The 21,364-nt window shown below is 43.9% G+C and overlaps 1 protein-coding gene across 6 annotated transcripts in view; it reads left to right on the top strand.

Annotated features, from left to right (window-relative positions):
- The window catches only part of STARD13 (StAR related lipid transfer domain containing 13), a gene marked incomplete at its 5' end in the record, with an annotated part of 310,017 nt that extends 295,347 nt beyond the window's left edge, over positions 1–14,670 (top strand). For all 6 annotated transcript variants that reach the window (XM_082046428.1, XM_082046430.1, XM_082046431.1 and 3 more), the window contains 6 exons: positions 2,158–2,365; positions 3,273–3,387; positions 4,163–4,384; positions 6,889–7,106; positions 11,187–11,363; positions 11,736–14,670. In XM_082046428.1, the coding sequence (XP_081902554.1) occupies positions 2,158–2,365; positions 3,273–3,387; positions 4,163–4,384; positions 6,889–7,106; positions 11,187–11,363; positions 11,736–11,853 (1,058 nt within the window). In that variant the 3' untranslated portion in view covers positions 11,854–14,670. The remainder of the gene's footprint in view (positions 1–2,157; positions 2,366–3,272; positions 3,388–4,162; positions 4,385–6,888; positions 7,107–11,186; positions 11,364–11,735) is intronic.
- Positions 14,671–21,364: the final 6,694 nt, after the last annotated feature.

Consider the following 21,364-nt stretch of genomic DNA (forward strand, 5'->3'; position numbering starts at 1 on the left):
CTAGTCTTTTCAATTGCAGATGTTTCAGCTGCCAAAACAATGGAAAGCCATTTTTAAATACTGTGTAATCCCAGCGCTAAAGAATCTAAGTTAATTCCGTGCCTCCCTTTACAGTAAAAATCTGCCTGTGACACATAGTCACTAATGTGTTTAACATTGCAGTGTCTGTAGCTGGTAGAGAAATGCTGTGATCCTGCATATGAGCCAGCGTCACAAATAAATTTAATGGATTTGGTCATACATGATGTGTTGGGCCACAAGTGAACTGAAATGGTGCCTATCCCTGGACCATCATTTCCTCTTTTTCTTTCTTGCTCCTAAATTGCAGGTCATGTCTGCCTACCACACATCGATGAGCTTATTCAGAAAAGCAACATAAATTCTTCGTGCTAATAAAATGGCAATCACAACAGTTTCCACAGTGAAGTGGCTAAGGAGATTATCCACTAGAATGACATGTTCACCTTTAAACTATCACTTGATGAAAATTGGGAATGTCCTACCTTGGCAGAGGAGACACTGCCAGTAGACTACCCCTTGCCAAAGGAAGAAAGACATGGCAGACCTCGATGTCATCAGAGTTATAGGTCTGTAGCCAGAAGGACTCCCCATCTCCAAGTCAGGGTTATGTTGTTAGAATTCACAATAGCCACAAGGCTGAACAGTGAAACATTGCTACCAGCCAACCACAAAATGCTGTAAAAAGGGGCAGGGGCTGACCCTATAACCCTACATGTAACTGCAGTGGGAAGTCTGAAGAACTCTTCTTTACACTGATTGTAGTGGGGGGGAAAGTGCCAGGAAATATTTTCTTGAACTACACCAGTACTTTAGTGGATTTCAGAAAGACTTGAAGATGGGTCTGTTTAAACCAAGGTGGGAAGAGTAAAAGATGGGCTCTCTAGACATTGGAGACTGATATTTGGATTAAGAATGAGTGGCAGTGTTTTTTTTTCCTTGTGACCAACAACAGATATATTTCTGTTTTAGACAGTACTGACAAAACTCCTTTCACGGAAAGAAAAATGTTGCAAATTGCTGGGATACCAATTGTATTTCATAATGTCTGCAATTAAATAATTCTGTAGCTGGGAGTTTTTGTTCCCCTTCATCCTGTTTAACAAATCATTAATGTGAAGTTAGGAAGGATTTTTCCTCTCTTAGTATATTGGCAAGGGATTTCTGACTCACTGAAGAACTTTTTCATGTATCTAGAGTGGCTTGATTTGCTATAACACAGAGGAGTAGGGGTGAGTAGTCTATACGGCATAGCATTGATGAAACTCTCTCCACTTCCCTATAAACCTCAGTTGCCTAATGTTTACCTGTGACTTGAAGGCCTGGCTGGTTGTCTTCTCTATGCCTCAGGCCCACCAGCACAACAGTCCAGGTGAGGGAGTACCAGGAGGCAATCTGGGGAGCAATGACATGTTACATGGATTTAGCAAAGGCTCCTCTGACTTCTCAGAAAGACCTGGCCTTGCCACTTCTAGAAAATTGGAAGCATTTGGCTGTGTTCAGTTTGTCATTCAAGTCTGAAAGCTTATAAAATAAAGTGCTTGTACAAGGCTAGCAGGCAGATCTTAAAAGCTAGCTGTTCCCTGTGCTGTAGATCTGCTTTTGTTCCTCTTCCATTCAATTATATAGAGCGTATGTAGTACCCAAAGGAGGGCTCCAGGTCCAAACTGAGAAAACTTACGGTTTTAGAAATTAATCTGAGATGCGATTTAAATGTACCCATTACTGCTTTCATTAATCTCTTTTATGGTTTAGGACACAAGTGTAAGTATTTTCCCAAAGCTTCCCTAAGACTTTTGAACTGTCTTCCCAGAGGACAAAAAATATCATTTCAAGATATGAGTACTGAGTACTACTCTCCCTTCGTAAACTTTAAATGAAGTTCAGTCTCGTTCTTGGGGAAAAGCCTTTCAAATGAACAGAGAAATGTCACACACTGGCTGGGTGAGCTGTGCTCGATGCAGGAGCAAGTACCATAGCACTCCAACCACCAGCTGGGCTTCAACCCTTCATCCCCTGTCATCTGCCTCTTCAGAGAGCTGTTCCCAGAGTGTGAATGCCTGTGCTAACTCTGTCTTGTTCCTGCCTCCTTATCTGATCTCGCAACTGACCTCCCGAATGTCCCTTGCTTTTCCCCAGACGTGCCCAAGGAGCAGCGGCTGCAGGCGGTGCAGGCAGCCATCATGCTGATGTCGGATGAGAACCGGGAGGTTCTGCAGACCCTGCTGTGTTTCCTAAGCGATGTCACCTCCGTGGAGGAGAATCAGATGACTCCTATGAACCTGGCTGTTTGTCTGGCCCCTTCCCTCTTCCATCTCAATATAGTGAAGAAAGAAAGCTCACCGAGGTAAATTGCTTCTCAACAGTACGAGTAGTCATATTCTTAACGCAAAAATGATGCTTTCAGTATTTCTAAAGGCATGCAGGGTACAATTTTCCAAAGCATCTGCTTTCCCGCACATGTTACGCAGGGCATGGCTTCAGTGAGAGCCCACGCTGCAGAGCCAGGAGCACACTTGCATGCACACAGAAGGCTTCTTCACAAGCCCAGCAGGTGTTCCTGGCTGGCTGCTGTGAATATGCAGTCACTGCTCTCCATGCAAAATTGCAATGGGGCACTAGTGAGTTTTGTGTAAGTAATGTAGGCTTTGGTGAAGGGAAAGGGCCTGATTTTGCTCTGGTTGAAGTAAAAGATTGACCTTGTTTTAAAGGATTTTAGTAAGTAGATGGTTCAGTAAGCATTTTTTTACTCTGCATTTTCTGGCTACGTCCTTCCACTTGGGAAACTGGGTTTATTTCAGGCCATGTTAAGATGGTGTGTAACATGGTGACTGTCGACTAAACCCAGCTAAGCATTAGTGGTGTCAACTTGATGTTCCTTCTGACTTATTCTTCCCATCCCGTTCAGAATACACTGAGATTCTTGGTCATGCACATGTATAACCAGTGTCTGAGCAAGCACTTTAAGCAGTAACAATGTAAACCACTGTACATCATGCCTGTTAAAAATCCATTTGAAAATGTAAAACACCTAATGCAGGACATGCATAATCTTTCCTGCTTTTACCTTTGGCTCAACAATATTTTAGCTAAACATTTTTCCTTTAAAAAGGCCCAAGAGTCTGAGCTATCTTGTGATGAATAAAAACTAAAGATAGGCTTTTCTCTCTGGTGTTCTGAACATCCTGCTGCTGTTTGCTCTCATACTAAAAAGATCCAGCTCTTTTTACCTGAGACACTGAATTCAATTACAGGGTAATACAGAAAAAATATGCAACAGGGAAGCCAGATCAGAAGGACCTCAGTGAAAACCTGGCAGCTACTCAGGGACTTGCTCACATGATAATGGAATGCAACAAACTTTTTGAGGTGAGTGAGCGACTCAAACGGCATTATTCATGGCAACATAATGCAGCATCCTTTGAAGTATTTATGTTTATGCTTACATTTTCTGTCTTCTGTTAGCCGAGAGATTGATGGTGCCTCACTTATTTGTAAACTTGCTCCATCTAAAGTTTATTTATCTAATTTCTTTATAAGTGTTCCCTTCTAGCAAAGACACAACTATTAAAAATGCAGGGTAATTATTCTGTGGCAGTTTTCAACCCAAATTACTGGATTAGGAAATTTTATTCTAGTTAAAATAAAAATCTGCTGGTTTAACATTTCATTTTATTACAATGTTTTTAGCATCTCAATTAAAACTTAACCATCTCAAAAAGGCAAGCTGATACACTTTATTTTTGTGTGTCATGCAAAAAGTTAAAATCGCACAGAGAGATGCAGTGATTCCTGCAGCTGCTTTCACTGCAGATGGAGGAGAGATGATGCTCAGATCTCCCTTCCCCAGAAGCAAAAGGCAACGTTTCTGGGGTCTAGAGGAATAACACGTGTACTGATGGACAGTGGATCAGTCTAATATGGTTCTGCATGAGTAGTGAAATTCTGAGCCATGGACTCTTTCATTATACTGCTTTGATTTCTCATCTTGCATAATAAGCAAGGACAGAAATAGGTATCCTTTTTACATTGCTCATTGCAATTGGATGCTGAATGCTCCCTCAACCTAGAAACACATTGCCGTAAGGAAAAGATCTCAGCAGGAGGTTTTCCCTGTGTATTTTCCCTCCCTTCTGTGGCACAGGTCCCACATGACATGGTCGCCCAGTCCCGGAACTCTTACATGGATGCAGAAGTGCGTTCTCCCACCCTGGATGAGCTTGGGAAACAAGTGGATGAGGAAGGAGGGAACTATCAGATGTACCTGGAAAGTCTCATGCAAAATCTCCAGAAAGAAGCAAAAGAGAAATTCAAAGGATGGGTCACATGTTCCAGTACAGAGAACACAGAGCTTGCCTACAAAAAGGTAATTTGGGGAGACATGGAAGAAGCAATAAGGAAAACAAAGCAAAATACAGCCTAGCTATGGAACACCCTGACTTGTTGCATGCCTAAATACATACCCTTCCCACACCTTGTATATTGTGTTCAGTTTTGGGTCCTTCACTACATGAAAGACATTGATGTGCTGGAGTGTGTCCAAAATGAAGCTGTTGGATGATCTGGAGCACAAGTCTGATGAGGAGCAGCTGAGAGAACTGGGGCTGTTTAGCCTGGAGAAAAGGAGGCTGAGGGGAGACCTTATCGCTGTCTACAGCTACCTGAAAGGAGGTTGTAGCATGGAGGGTGTTGGTCTCTTCTCCCAAGTAGCAAGTGAGAGGGCCAAGAGGAAATGGCCTCAGGTTGCACCAGGGGAGGGTTAGATTGAATACTAGGAAAAATTTCTTCCCAGAAAGGGTTGTCAGGCATTAGAACAGGCTGCCCAGGGGAGTGGTGGAGGTTCCATCCCTGGAGGTGTTTTAAAGTCATGTAGATGTGATGCTTAGGGACACGGTTTAGTGATGGACTTGGCACTGTTAGGTTAACAGTTAAACTTGATCTTAAAGGTCTTTTCCAACCGAAACGATTCTATGATTCTGTCTGGTGAGGCACACGTTTTTTTAAAAGACTACTAAAAGCAGTTAAATATGTAATGTGACAGTGACTCAGGTATGAGATTCCAGGAAAGTCACACGAAGCAAGCTAAGGTCTCCAAAATGGATAAAGTGATATAGCAAACAATGCAACCGGAGAGTCAGCTGAGACTTTAAACAAGAGATAATTTTACCTGGGTAAGCTCTTTGACTGGAGGATGGGCAAAGTTGCTGACCATCTCCTGTTGTTTGCCAGCAGTTTGGAGAACAGAGCCAGAACATAGGTATTAAAAAACCTCTTCAGGCTGCCCACTGCTTTACTTAGCCAGGCCAGCCATATAGCCATTTTTATCCCTGATCATCTTGTCCTTGTTTCCAGTAGATTTTTGATCTCTGCAACTTCTATCAAAATTTCTCAAGTTGTTCCAGGCTCCATTACTTCTGCAGGGAAAACCGGGCTGCTGCAGCCAGGAAGAGGGTGCTACGGGGTCCCTGCAGACAGTGGGGTTCAGGGCTGCTGGAAATGCAATGGCAAAACAGAGGTCTGCAAACCAGCCGTGGCTACTGAGAGGAGGGGGTGGATTAGGGGCCAGTGACATGGGTAAAGTAGGGGAAGGGCATTGGGAGGAGTTTGGGATCTGGATGGTGAGGAGGTAAGAGTGTCTTAGGGGTCTGAGGCAGCATTACCCCTATTTGGGAAAGTGCAACCCCTCTATTAGGATGAAGAAATCACAGTTACTCCAGTTTGCAACCAGCTTCTGTGAGTGACCTCTCCAGAGAGGGACTGCAGGAGGTTGGGGAGGGAGTAACAGGGCTTAGGGGGGAGCAGGATGTGGGAGAGGGGAGGGAGTGAATAGGGTCATGCACTGCTCTGGGGTCAAGGGCGTGTGAGGCTACAGAGGCAACTGGGAACCTCTGAGGCCCTAGGGCAGGAAGACGGGGGAACTGAAAGCTTTGGGGAGGAGGAATTATAACAGCATAAAATAATTTAAGGTGGAAACTGGGTTTCTGGGGACACAATCCTGAGCCTGTGGGAGGTGCTGGAGGTTTCTGGAGCTCTAGCACTGGTATGTGAGGATGCCAGGGGAGGAAGGGGTGAGAAAATCGGGGCTTGTGAGATCCAGTGCTTACAGTTAACTTGCTTGCTGCCTGAAATGTGACGGCCCTAAAATCATGCAGAAATGCTGTACGTGTGGAATTCAGAATATTCATCTTTTACATAGCCTAGCACCTTCCATTCCCCTTATTGCATGCTGAGGAGGTGTGATAAGTAACAGGAGCCGTGAACTAGGAAGGGTTAGCAAGCAGTTTGTGTGTTGCTTCTTTGAAAGGCGTTTACTCAATATTTGCTATTTCCCCAATACAGCTATTTTGAGGACAAACATCTGTGTACCTGATTCATAATTGAATCAACATGTGTTCTGCTCTTCCACCAATTAACCAGGAGGATTATTTGACCCTTAGTGCCAGCTAGAGCATCAGAATGCCCAAGGTGGTGGCTTTATTTCAGCCCAGGGTTTAAGTCTCTCCTTTCATCTCTTTTTACTTCTACACACACCTATTCTTCATTGCACATGGTATGTTTAGGTTTGAAAAAGTGTCTCTCACACCAGACATAATGCAGCAGCTCTGCTGGCACTATGGGAACTGGTCCAGATATACACTGGTGTGAGAGCAGAAGTAATATATCGTTTCAGTTTTCCATCTAGGACTAGTTATGCATATGTTTTCACATACAGGAAAGCAGCAGCAGTAGCAATAATGGTAATGGTTAGCAGGGAGATATGCATGCTCTCAAGCTAAAGCCCAGATACCCATACCAAGATTCTGTCATCAGTTATCCTTTACTGAACATACACATATAGATCATGGGGGTTTATGTTCTTTGTTACTTCAGGTTGGGGATGGGAACCCTCTAAGGCTTTGGAAAGCCTCAGTGGAAGTTGAAGCCCCCCCATCAGTTGTCCTGAACAGAGTGCTGAGAGAACGTCACCTCTGGGATGAGGACTTCTTGAAGTGGAAGGTGGTTGAGAGCCTGGACAAGCAGACAGAAGTTTACCAGTATGTTTTGAACAGCATGGCTCCTCATCCCGTCCGAGACTTTGTTGTTCTAAGGTAAGGGCTAAGGGCAGTTCTCCACCACCTTTGCTTCCTGCAATGCCTGCAGGGAAGACCTGGTCTTATCTCAGCCTTTGCATCTGTATCATTGTTCTTCAAGAACTCTACTTCTGGGCAGCAGTGTTGATTTCTCAAACTGAATTAAAATTGTACACCTAGAGCAAGCTGACCTTTCCTCTGATGTAATTTGAGCAGCACATACTCCTGAGGCCATAAATATCATTTCTTCCTCAGAACAGATGTCTGATAATAGCTGCTGTTCTCTCTAGCTTTTTTGTTGTCAAAACAGTGCAAATAGAAGTCAATTGTTTTTTACACTGCTTTTGCTGTTCTCTGGGGAATGTTTGATGTTTAAGAGCCAACTGTTTAGTAGAGAAGATAGTGATGCTTTTAAGCTAAGGTTGTTATACACTGTCTATATAAGCTGTTATTTTAGATTTGCAGTTGAAGTCTTTGTAGACTAAGAAATGCTAACCATAAAAATCCCAGTGTGGAAATGAACAGAAAGAGACAGTAGATATGTATTCTGACTGTCTTCCAGGCGATTAGATCTCTCAAATAGATGTATAGGTGTGTATCAATATTCCAAATTTGATCCCAGATCTGCTATTTTCTATCTGTCTGTACAGAACAGACAAAAAAATTCTCTTATGTACCTTCTGCCTTTGAAATCCTGGCCCTTTGCTTGCTAGGAGTTATTGTGGAGCTGCTGACATATTTCACTTGCAGGGTCAGTCCTAGAGTTATTTATTTCAGAATGATTTTTGTGCATTCCTGTTCTTGGTCTGTGCTTTCTTTGGCTGAAATGATGTACCAGAGAAATATTAAGCAGTTTTGACAAAGGCAATAGTCCAGTGAGTCAGAATTGTATTAGAGGGAACAGAGATTGAAGGAAAAAGATGAGCCCAATAAAAAATTATTATGATAGTACATCCCTTGTATGAACTTCAGTATTCATGAGAGAAGGATAACATGCAGATATTGTTGATATAAGGGCAGAATTGTTCGAACTCTTAGAAGATTTTTAAAATATTCTCTGTAAGTTCTTTATAATGTGAAAACACCGGTACTCTCATTGCACTATTTCCTTTGCCTTCCTGCAGTATACTGGGCTAAATTATTTATTTTATAATTACTTATTTAATAATTAATAATTGTTAATAATTGCTTTATAATTAATTTTCCCATATAAGATTATTGACTTGAATCAGTAGTAAATTTGGTCTTCTTCATAGCATCAAGGTTGCCTGGGAGTGGCAGGGAGGTTTTGATGACCATAATTACCCTCTTATTTACCGCTTGGTTCACTATTAGGTTTCATGGTGGTTTATGTTCTTTAAAGAGCAGATGTGGAGTCACATTAGTTAAAGAAAAATCTTGCCATCGAGTTCTTATTCTTTCCAATAACTCAGGCAGAATGACACCCAAAGACTAAAAGACATATTATAAAACAGAATCCTGGTGTGTTTTTGAGGGCTGAAAACAGCCGTCAGTGAGATCTGTCAGATTCTGTTGTTTATCTCTTTTGATTTATGTCATTAAGTCTAGAGCAATGTTAGCCAGTGATATTGCAGTCAATGTGATACCTTATGATTGGTGGGAAGTGAACAGTGAAATTATAATTCTCATCTGGGGACATGAATAAATATATTTTAATGGAAGGCAATTTTCCCCTTCCCAGTCAAACTTTTTGCTGTGAAAGGATAAACTTAGTTATTCTTTTTTTATTATTTTATTTTATTCAATTTGCCAGTCATAACAAGGGGATTAGGCTCCCTTGAGAAGGTTCTAATGGTAAAAGGATAGGAGTGATGTTTGGTATGCCTGGGATCTGACACAGCTCTCAGCTGCCCTGCACAAGCACCACTTTTAATTACAGATCCCTCAAGTGTTGCATGTTCTTTAAGTATCACAGCATCTCTGAGTTAGGTGTCATGCCTGGTTTTACTATTGTAAGATATACAAAGTACAGAAACTGGCCTAAATCCATAAAACTAGGAACAGGAATCATAAGTCTTCTGCAATCTCTGGAATAAATAGTTTTCCACTTCAGGAATGACCCAAGTAAGTGCCATGTAGTTATGGTCACATCTAAGCACGGTGCAGTAATTCACGGCAGATGGTTCAGCATCTCACAGTAGATCTGAGGTGTGATTTCCTACTCTCCATGTGTCTTAGCTACCATGGTAGCTCATCATTTTTATTAACGCACGGGCACATGGAAAGCCTTCTGAAGTCAGTATCTTCATGCAGTGTCTTGAATAACAGCTCAATTTCATATAAGAAAAATGCAGAATGTTAAAATTATCTGCTGACATCCAAACTTCAACAGTCCTTGAAAGCAGCTTACCTGTTAAAACATGATACTTCCCAAGGCAGCGTAATCCCTGTCTAAGGCCGCCCATGGCAAGATGATGCACATTACACAGCACAGTGAGAATTTCTCATTTCTTCCCACACCATAGGAAAGGGCATAGACCTTATCCTGTGAGAGTCACGGCAGATGTGAAAGATGTGAGAACCAAGATATGTAGCGAATGGTTACAGAACAAGAAAAAAAAATGTTAAGTATTAAAGTCTAGGTCTCCTGAACCTGGTGGAAAATTTCTGCAGCATGTAAAAGAGGGTAGAAACTTGAGAGAGGGTGAGAAACTTAAATGACTGACAGAGTTCAAAATAAAAATACGTCTTAACAGACAAGCCCAAAATCTGACTGTTTGTGAAAAGAAATGAAAGTAATAAGAAACCTGCTACATATCATTGGCTAACTGACATATATGGTGATATGGTCATGAAATTTCACTGTTATGTTACTTTTTCCCAAGTAAAATTTACTCAATAGTTGTGTTAACTGTGGTGAGACAGAATGTGGTTCTATGGTCCAGAAAATGCCCCTTTCCTCCTGTAAGGGAAACGAACATGGACCATAGATCCTGTTGGGAAAAGAGGTAGATGAGCATGTGATTATGTTAGCAGAGCCTGCAAAACACTTGTTAGTTCTTGCTATGTGGCACTGGAAAGGACGAGGACCTTTCTGAGAGATGTCTCTTTTTGGAGTGACAGTGAAGAGGAAGGAAACAAATGGATAAGTGATGCCTTTGTGGGTGCCTGGCTGACTAGTCCTTTTAGGATCATTGGTGAGGATATTGGTTCAGATGTTGGCTTGGTAGCAAACCAAAGCCTACCTAAAGAAAAGGGAGCCTTAACTTCACAATCATTCCTAAAGGTGTAAACATGACGTTCTAGTCTTTGACTATTGCAACAAATAAACCATGTAAGACTCTATTTTGCCATTGCTACTTGAAATGTGGGGTGGCAAATGACCATCACGTAATTGCCATCAGCCAACTGAGGAGACTTTCCTCAGCTGCTGTGCATCAGTGGATATTTGCAACAGAACACCCTGGTAAAATGTGCTGCACTTATACTCACTGTCACCAAGAGTATTGTACTTGATCTTGTCCTTACTTCATGTCCTTTCCAAAATCCCGTCTATCTGCTAAAGGCTGTATCATGCCCTGCAACACATGGTGGTTACAAAGTGCTCATGTGGATATGTAAAACTTCTCCACCCAGAGCCTGCAGCAAGGTAGATGGGTGACCATTCCGCATCATGGTCAGATTCCCAGCTGGGGTGGTGGGTTGATGACAGAATTGTGCGTATTATCCTCCAGGAAAATAATGTACATAGCATCAATTGCAAGATCTTCCCATGAGTTGTTTGAGAAGGTGCCAGTTTGGGGGGGGTTGATTTGCCTCCTCCTGTACCAAAGTATTCCCAAACTTCTGAGGAGTTCTTATCAAAATAATGGTATCCACCATTAAAATAAATATATTTACAGAGGAGAATCTAGCTCTAAAATCTGAGCTGGATAAGTTTCTGTGGCCTGTTCTGAGCAACACTGCTTACAAACTTGGAATGCAAAACTCCTCCAGGGACTCCTAGGACAGTCCAGTGTCTGCATTGCAGGTAACAGCAAGGATAGGCAGACAAACTGTTCCTTTAATTCAGGTTCTGATTCATGTGCTCAATAGTTTCATTACTAAAGTGATTCCATCTTGAATGTGTCGTTGCAGGACATGGAGGACAGATTTGCCAAAGGGCATGTGCATGCTGGTTGCTGTCTCTGTGGAGCATGAAGAGGCTCCTCTCATGGGAGCTGTGCGAGCCATCGTGATGGACTCTCAGTACCTGATAGAGCCATGTGGCTCAGGAAAAGCCAGACTGACCCACATCTGCAGAATTGACCTAAAGTAAGTATCCTGCCTACAAAAGCAGATATCTGTTCAGCAGGGCAAAAACGTGCAACTTGAGGAGGGAAGGTGTTGGGAGCAGAGGACATGCTCAATGTAGCTTTGCTGCTTTGGAGTCTTCCTGCAGACTTCTCTATCCAAGCTCATTTCCCTGCTCAGCATCTGCTGCTGTGGTGATGTGATCATGGAAATAAAATCTGGCTATTTGATTACTGCAAGGGAGAACTTCAAAGTATGCTTACAGTGACAAGTATTTGAAGTCCCCACCACCACTGTGGGTAGCGGGAAGCAGGATGCATGGCAAGCCCTTTCCTGCGGGGCACATTTCTTGAGTATTTGAGTTTCTCAATAATTCTCTTTCCATTTCTTCAGAGGACATTCCCCAGAGTGGTACAACAAAGGCTTTGGACATCTGTGTGCAGCAGAAGTTGCCAGGATCAGAAATTCATTTCAGCCTCTGATTGCCGAGGGACCAGAAACAAAAATCTGAGGAAGTGTTCCTGGGAGCGTGTGAGCGTAAATCGAGGTCTGGTGGGGAACAGGGAATACTGAAAGCAAAGATCTTATTTAAACTGCAGAAATCAGACCAGACCTGTGTTTGTACAAAGGTGAAACAGGAATTTTATAGGAAAGTTGTTTTATTCTGCAGACGTCACCTCCCCCCACCACATCCCTTCTGTATTAATTTCAATTATTGAAGTAAACGTTTCTTCAGAGAGGTTTTATCATTATTACTTTAAAATCAGACTATTGCCCTTACTTATGTATTACAGAACTCTGGTATTTAAAGGCTTCTAAGAAGCATATTTTAATTGTAAATAAATTATGTACAGTATGTATATATTTATCTATATGATATCTATATATATGTATATGTATAAATTAATTATTTTGTATATAACTCAGTGCAAGTCACTTGCATCAGTCGGACCTTAAATGAATCTGTCATTTGTTTCTTAGTGTGTCACTGCTACATAAGCTGTGTTTGCTATTATCACAGGGCTACCAAGCAGAAGCCATGTGATAACAGAAACGCCTGTTCTCAAATACATTTGGTGTTTGTATATGCTGTGAGAAGGTACCTAGAAATAGCTGTAGGAAGAATTAAAAGAACCAAGGAGGAGGGAGGCTACTGTACGTTTAGAAATAATGAGGAGTGGATTGGTTTCACCAAATAAAGTACCAGGAAATGTCACTGAGATAGACATTTTGAAGGCCATTTATATTCAGCTACAGAAAGTTTGACTGTTAGTACAAGGTGTTGAAAACTTACCTATTGCCTTAATTAATGGTATATCTGTCACTAGAGAACCTCACTATCTGCAGCGATCATAGTAACTGCTCATTCTTGGAGAGTACAAGATAATGCTGTGTGTACTGAGGTGTCTGAAATCAGACTGGTAGGTTATTAAGCTGTAAATCTTTTTTTTTAGCATTTTGTCTAGATTCAGCATAAGTGTTTCTATGTTGTTCTTTCCTTCTCCCATAGAGATGGCTAATTGTTAAGAAACTCCAAAGCAGATTTTCCACATCCAGTGGACACAAAGACGTGCCGATGAATACCATGTCTTTTAATATTCTTACTGTACAAATAACTAAACTTTTTTAAAGCCTTTAAACACATCTTGGAGATTTAAAAGACTAAATGCAGACTATACGTGGAAAGATTGCTTTTATAGAAACAGCAAGCATTTTCATATTATATTGCACTGATCTGCATGGTCCTGCCTCTGTAGGCATTGGTGGGAGCACGATTAGCCCCTGACTATGAGGAGCTGGAGCCATTTAAGCCTATTATATCATTTCATTTTCAGGGACCTATTATTTTGCTAATGGAAGAATGCTTTAAAAGTAATAATAATAATAACTTGTCGACATTACCTTTGAGGCAGGGTTCTGTTTTCTTTTTAACTAACCTAAGACCAAAAATTATATTGCATCTATGATTCAATAAGAATGTTCTTCATTAATCACATTTGTTCACCTTGACTTTATTTATTGCTGCATAAAACAGCCGAGTCATTCATAGCCAGTGTTTTAGCTCAGTCCTTCCAACAAACTTCACTAAGATTTAGTATGAGGTCGGTTAAGAGGGATACATTACCTACATGAAGACATGGAGTTTTGTGCACTGATTCAGTAAACATGGAAGTCTCTTCAAAGCCAGTGCTTTGAATCTGTCCCAGGTACAGGGGCTGTGGGGCCGCCCATGGGTGGTCCTTGATTGCTGCTAGAGCATGGTCCCACGTGCCATCATGCACAGGCGTAAAGGCTGTGCTGGTGGAGGACAGCCCTGCAATCCGAGGAAGCAAGCCGGTAGGAGCCTGAGGTGGACAGAGGCAGGGTGACCCAGCATGGTGACCCCACGGAGCAGCAGGGCCCCAATAAAGTCACTGTCACCTTCCTCTATGGGCTCTCTCACCCATGTTTTGTTGTACAGCTCACAGCATCAGGGAGGCTGGCTGCCCGCGAGCTGCTGCCTTGAGTTTATGGCCAACAATAGTTGCAAAGTGCAACTATTGGGTTTTTTTAAGTCTTACAGACAGGGGAGCACTCACAGCTTTTCACGGCTATGTTGAGGTCTGGAAGTCACCAGCCGGCTGCTGGGCACCACAGCTGCCCAGGTCTGGATTGCCTGGGAGCAAGCGGTGGCTCACGAGCTGGTGGGGCAAGACCAGTGCCCTGGTTCCAGCAGGACCACTGGTTCCAGCAGGACCACTGTCCCAGGAAGCAGCACCTCTTCCTCAAATGCTTGTAGCCATGGCAGCAGGTTTCGCACCGGCTGTTTTCCAAAACATTAGCGATTAGAGCATTTCTGCTACGTTAGTTTGCATAAATGAATACAATAGTGCCTCATTATTAATGGGTGCAGAATTTCTGGCCCTGGGAATGACGATTGTCTGACAGTACATAATTTCTTAAGGAAATGAAGGGAAGACCTGGACAGTGATTTTATCCTGTCTAACGAGTCACTGCTCAGCTGGATGGGGCCCGGTGCCACCTGCTGCCATGAGCAAGGCAGGAGTGTCCTCCTACCCTTGCAGAAGCTCTGTCGTGTGCTTCTGGCATCTCTAAGCCATGTATCAATGAAATAAGATTTCTTTAAAATGCGCATTATGCCATGTCTACCATTCAGCTACCACAGTATTTTGTATTGTTACATTGCCATTGAGAAAACATTATGATAATTGCATTTTAAATGTTATACTCATATCAATACCTCATATTTTTACCTCATCTGCTGGTATCAGTCATTAGTTGTAAATAAATAATTGCAGAGTTGAATAAATTTGCATACACTAAAGAATCATGTTTCCTTTTTGCACTCATTTAATCCATTAGCACAAGAAACACAATAAATTTAAGCCATTGCTTTCTTTATTGCAACCTGCTGTACACTTAACTGTTCTGATATGGGCTTCAATAATGATTTTAGGCTCAAAATGATATTTTTGTCCATTATAGTGTCCTTAAATAATCTTTGCTGTGAAGCTGATGTATATCTTTTCCGAAGAGGCTATTAAGCTAGGATGGTTGGCTTGAGAAAGGAAAACTCAGGCCCTCAACAGTGTTCAGGTCCCTGACTCCCACTGAATTCAGTCATGCTTCTGTATTTGTGTTCTTGTCAATAATCTAGGTCTTGGTTCATAAGCGTGACTGTGGAGTGGGGATGCTGAATGTTGGGTTCACATTATCAGACTTCAGCCACCTCAAATCCATCAAGCCATCGCACAAAAAAAAAAAAAGATGCAACAGCAGGATAGTGATTCCCGTGGTTTGTCTTACGCATATCTACAGATGGAATAAATGTCCCTTTTTATGAGCTTGTATGTCTCCAACTCTGCCTTGAGTTATCAAAAGAAGCAGGGTCTCAGAAAACAGGATGCTGAGCAGAGAGTCAGCTATGAGAGACTGTTAAGAGGGGATAAGCATTTATGTCTCACCATTCAGTGAAAGCTCGGTATTAAACTTCAGACTGAAAGGAAGCACTTTTCTTCAATTCTCTGCCATGGCAGAGATGGTCAGCTGTGTAAACAGATCCTTCCTTGCAAAAAATGTTAGCATAATCCTAACAACGCAGATAATTCAGCTCCTGGTATACACAGTCTTCATAGATGCTGAATTCTTGGGCATTCATCCTCTTTACAACGCCACACAGGAGTCACCAGCAAGGCACCCCTCAGTTTGATGCACTTGCTTTGCAGAAGTGGCATCAGCCTTGCAGGATCGTGGCATGCCTAAGAGATCCCAAGTCCTTGTTAGATGAGTGTGTAGGCTGAACATACTGAAATGACTGTGAGATGAAAATACTATAAGAAATATCCAGAAGACTGCTGGAGCCTACAAATCAAATAGGAGAGGATAAAAAATTATATTGCTGCTCCAGCTCAGTAGTGACATGTAAGGACTGGGGTGCAAGTACAGACCTTGCCAGACAGAAAGCAGCACTTAAATGGCATGACCTGCTCATGATCCCTTGGGGATTTAGCATGGCCATGTCATGCTCTCCTTATCATCTCCTTATCAGACGTGTGTCTGTCACAGCTGCATAAGGGCTTTTTTCGATGGGTGCTAGGCCAAGTATATCATGTTGTTACAACTGCAGTTGCACATCACGGTGCGTCAGGATCAGCGGTACAAGGCATCAAACCCCGGATCCAGAAGATAGGTGTTTGGACTTTGTTGAAACATACAATTTAAAATGTAGAGCATCCGGTTCCCTCAACACCATGTAGAAAGCCAACACTTTCCCCCAAAGCAGCAACAGGTGCAGAGCAGATCCCGCCCAGTACTGTGTGACTGTAGACTGTCCTGCCTCAGTGTGCAAGAAACTCAGCTCAAGTACGTGGAACTCAAGAGCTGATGCAGAGCAAGGGTTCTGGGTTAATCAGTAAATGACAGGGAAAACATTACAACACTGCAGATGACTATTTGCCAGTCTTTTATTGGCTAATGTTGGGGAGGCCGCGCACACTCCCAGATACCCCCGCTAATCCACAACAGGACCCAGGCACCAGCAGCTCTTCGTGCCTCAGAGGAAGGCTGGCATCTCTTGCACAAAAAGTAACCTCGGCACTTAATCTCCTTCTGACCACCTGACTCTGAAACTAGTATTTGTATCTCACTGCCTTACTACTGACCTTCCACAGGCAGCTATTTTCAACTGCTCTCTTTCACAGTCTAAGCCCAGCTCTTGAGCCCAACCTGTTCATTCCCCACTGGGTCCTGGCACACCTGTCTGCAGGCCGGGCTCCCAGCTCGCCCAGCCCAGGCTGCATAGGAGGCCCCAGGGTTCAGCCTTCAGGGCAGGAGGAGTGTGGCCAAGCTGTCAATGGTCCCAGTCCAGCTGCAATAGCGGAAGTCAGGCATTGCCATCCTGCCAGGGCTCGAGTCTGCAAATGTCCCATGCCCCACATTAAGGACAAAACTCTGGGGTGACGGGAGATCGTTTATACTTCTGTATTCCAAGGAGGCAGAAAGGCAGCTTGGCCAGAGCAGCTGCATGGAGATCTGCTGGCAGCCAGCTAGAAGATTACAGTTTATTTCTTCATCAAAATGCTCGATTCTGCAAAAGGCACTGGGGAAACCAAAACTGCAGACTCTGCTTTCTCTTTCACCTGCTCGTAGCAGCTCCCAGACAGACACATGGCTGAAACACAAAGCCAGCACTTGCTACAGTGAGGATTTGCAACAGCTTGCAATTTATGGCAGCAAATTAGCCACAGGGCCATCTGTCCCTCCCCAGGCCATGCCTGGCCCGCTCCTTGCTGGAAGGACTCCTCTTCCTTGCAAGGATGCATATCGAATTACTGACTTTTTTTTTTTTAATTAAATAAACGTGGGAATGCAGGTGGGGGAGCAGACGACAGTAACCCTCTCCACAACATCTGCTGGCCAGCAGTGCCCCACCACGTCCTGGAGACAGATGGTAACTGGGTGCTGGTGTGCAGCCCGACCCCACACCTGAGCAGCCCAGGGTCTGCCAGTCCCCTTGGCCATGCTGCTGCACCTCACTGACTCCAGCCAGGCTTGGTCTTCACTGTGGTGGAACCACAAGCACCACCAGAAGCTGATCTGGCTTGATCACAGAGAGTCCTTTCATACCCCCAGACTCTGTCAGTATAAAAACTTGCCGTGGCGCTAGGTGAAAGCAGGGAGTGAGCTTATCACCACGAAGCACCCATCCATGTGCCACACTGCTGGCTGTCACTAATCAGCACGACTCTGGAGCCCATTGCAGCTCTAAGTGCAGATCAACCTGGGTTCATGGCTGCTCCAGTGTTTTACTCACTGGTGGCCTGCTCCCAAGGGGACAGGAACTCAGAACTGGGCCTACAAAGTGGCTCCCGGACCTGGGAGGAAGAATCATGCCAGCCCTTTCCCCAGGCTTGTAGTGGTGGGCTCATCACACATCTACTGCTTTGCAAAAGAGGTAAAAAAGAAAGATTTAGGGAAAACTTCCCATTCTTCAGTGTCTGTACTTGGGTACCCCTGGTTAGCAATAGGGCTGCTGGTGAGGAGGGACAGGCTCTGCGGCTGCAGATACATCGTGGCTCCATTGGCAGCAATGCCCATATGCAGGGCACACTGATAGCTCTCTCCTGGGGCTGTGGGGCAGCGAGGGCACCATTTCAGAGCCAGTTTTCGGCAGTCCACCTTTCCCGCTTCCCATGAGGTTGCAGGGCCTGAACCAGACTGCCCACTGGCACAGTACGGGCCAAGTCCCAGCCCCACCACTTGTGAACCCACCCCGACACGTAGTGAGTCACCACACGTGTTCTATCCCAGACCCATCCCAAACAGCAAACAAAACCCCATCCACAAGGATCATCTTGCATGGGGTTTACCACCTGGCCATGGTGATGCCCAGCTGTGGCCTTATGTCTTTTTGGGTGGGGGTTATCTGGTTGTATTGTGTGGTTCTCTCCACACTCAAAGAGGTGCTGGGACACTTGTAAACAGCTGAGTAGTGTCATTCATCTCACTGCTGAAACCACCAGGACGGCGATGGAAAAGTTTGTGGTTTTTATCAATACAAATAAAAATAATGGTTGCAAACAATGAAAAATTATATGGTATCACTGCACTAAGCCAAATATGGCCTCCTTGGCCTCTCAGTATTTCTTGCCTTGGGCAACCTTTTTCAGCAATCACTGGTATTTATCAGAAAAGAGATACAGTTATTGCATTTGAGTTTTTCAAATAATTGAGTAATTTAATCTTTTAAGTGCCTCTGAGATCACTTGCTGTAATTAAAGACAGAAGATGAATGACTGAAGTACAAGAGCATTGGAGGACTTTAAAAATGAATGTGTCCTTGACTGAGTCTCCTGTGCATTTATATAATGATTATCCCACATTAATATGACCAAGCAGATAAAAGGAGAAAATAATAAGAGCTTGGTTGCATTATTTTTCTTCCAGCCCAATAACAATATATCACCAGCTGGAGGCATGTGCCTGTGAATACCAAGCAGGAGCAACCACGTGCGGCCGAGTGCAGGACCCAGCTGCCTCCCGCTGCGAGGGGCAGGAAAGGCAATATCCGCTCATGGATCCCGCAGCAATGCAGCAGATAAATGAGTTACAAATGTGTGTAAAATTCACAAACTTCCATCAGAAGCACACTTAAAGGCTCAGCTAGTGCTGGGAGAGATGCCTACAACACTGGCAGCTTCCTTTACAAGCATTTATTTTCTCAGCTTTTGGAAATGAGACTCCAGTCTCCTAGTGGAGAGAGAGAGGCAGAAGGGTTGCTGCAAAGTAATAACCATCAACAAAAAATCTGTAAGGCCTGTAAACAGCATTTTGTCTTCTAAATAAACTCTATGCCCTGGCATACCTGTGTCACACCTTGGTATTTAGTTCCCCATTTCACAGCCCAAGTGTAAATAAATACATGCCCAGAGAGGGAAGAGGAGGTGGTGAGAGAGCTGGAGCTGGTCCCACTCCGTTCTTAATGCAGCACGAAGCCCCTGGATCACGCCTGTCCCAGCTGGAGAAGCAGCAGCCTCATAGCCCTTGGGGCACCCTCCAGGCTGACCAGAGAGGCTGCCAGGGCGGCCTCCACGCCGGCTCACTCCCCTCCCGTTCCTGGCAGTGCAGCTGATGACCTCCAGCACCACTGCGTTATTGCCAGACTACAAAACTTTGTCACCTCATAAAACTTTATGGCACAGGTAGTTTATACCGTTACACCTCTTGAACTAAACACTCTGCCAATTCACCATTCCCGCCGGTGGAAGGAAAAAACAGATTTCTTTGTTCGGGTGTTGTGTTTGCTGGTTTGCAGTGCTGCAGAAAGCCTGTTACAGAGCCCTGAGCGCAGAAGGCAGCAATGCAACAGCCAGCTGGTTGCTGAGAACCAACCCGCTGTTCCAGCCAGCATCCCTCTGGACACGCCATCGGCCCTGCTTCTCCTCAGGGCCCCGCCGCATGTCCCGCTCAGGGGTGGGATGCACACCCCAACAGGTCAGCGCTCCGGCTTGGAGGCTCCTCTGGCTCCTGAGAGCCAAAGAGGTGGGGCTGAGAAGGCACAGCCCAGGTTCTCTCCTTCCCTGAAAGGACTGGTGCTATTAAAAAAAAAAAAAAAAAATCAGAAGTACATTACACACCTCAGGTTAGGGAGAAGAGTTAAAACTCATCCCTCCCTGCCAAAAAAAAAAAAAACAAAGAAAAAGGCATCACAAAGTCTTATATGTTACTCTCTTAGTAAGGAAAAAACTCTTTCCACAAAAGCAGAAACTATCCAATGTGATGTGAATTTACAGTATTTAGAAAACATCATCACTGTCATTCCCACTCCTTTGCTCAGTGCCGGTGACAGCGACCACGTCTCCCTCTGCACCTCAGAGCCCCATCGGCCTCCTGGGACTTGGTCCAGAAGCACATTTGGATGAGCTCAGGAGAGCTGGCAGTGGATAATGATGCTTCACCGTGTTGCGTTGTGAGTAACTCCTGCGATTGGACTAGATGAGCTTTTGAGATCCCTTCCAATCCCTAACATTCTGTGATTCTGTGTGATTCTGTGACAAGGAAAAGGCTTTTGGCAGTAAAATTCATCAGGCAGGAGGTATATAATTAAAAGACAAATATGGGCAGGAGGGAGTTTTCAGAGTAGATTTTTTTTTGTTTTAACAAAGTATATTCAAAGTCCCATGGCCCATCCCCACAGCAGGGAACTGTTCCCTCAGCTCCCAGGGCAAAGAACTTGCACATCCACTTTTGCCTGTAGCTTTTCTGGCTTCCTTCATTAGTATTTTCCCTGGCTTCTCTGCCTCACTGGCCCTTTTGCTGCTCCTTCACAAACACACACACAAAGCATCACAAAATAATAGCCAGAAAAATGTCAGCACCCACAAGTGTCTTGGCTGTAGGCTGTTGTTATTTCAACTTTCTGGTTTCTTAACGATCTTAATTTTCTCAGAACTGTTTGACAGAGAGTAGTGTTTCTGTTCAACTCATGAAACAAAATAAAAGCCTCTGATATGTTGGACCCTGCCACTTCCACCTCACCTCGTTATTCCTTCTTTTTCCAATCTTTTAGAGAGTGTGGGCTGAACCATCCAGCACCAGCCACAGCCGTGTGACGGCCAGTGAAGAGCGGTTTGGCAATCCACAAGGGGAGAGCTTGCTACTTTTTTTTCCTCACCTCCTCTTCTCAGCTTTGCATGGGTGAAGAAGGAACAAGGCTAAACTTTCTCACTTGAAGCTGAAACCTAGCACCTAAAACTAAATTTGTTGCCTTGAATAAGGGCATTTTCACCTAAGAGGTTTTTGGAAGCAGAATGATCAAGTGACTCAAAAGCAAATGAATACAAGGCAAGGAGAAAAGTGAAGGGCAAGTTGTGTGTTTAAATATGCTGACACTTGGACAGCCACTTGTCTCTTTCTGCTCCCACTTCCTTTAACCTTGACATTTACTTTCCTTAGGATGTTTAACAAGGACACCACAAACTGACTGCTTAGTGCCACAGCTATGCTGATAAAGTCCTTCAAGC

Source organism: Streptopelia decaocto (assembly GCF_964273445.1).
Source record: "Streptopelia decaocto genome assembly, chromosome: 1".
NCBI lineage: Eukaryota > Metazoa > Chordata > Aves > Columbiformes > Columbidae > Streptopelia > Streptopelia decaocto.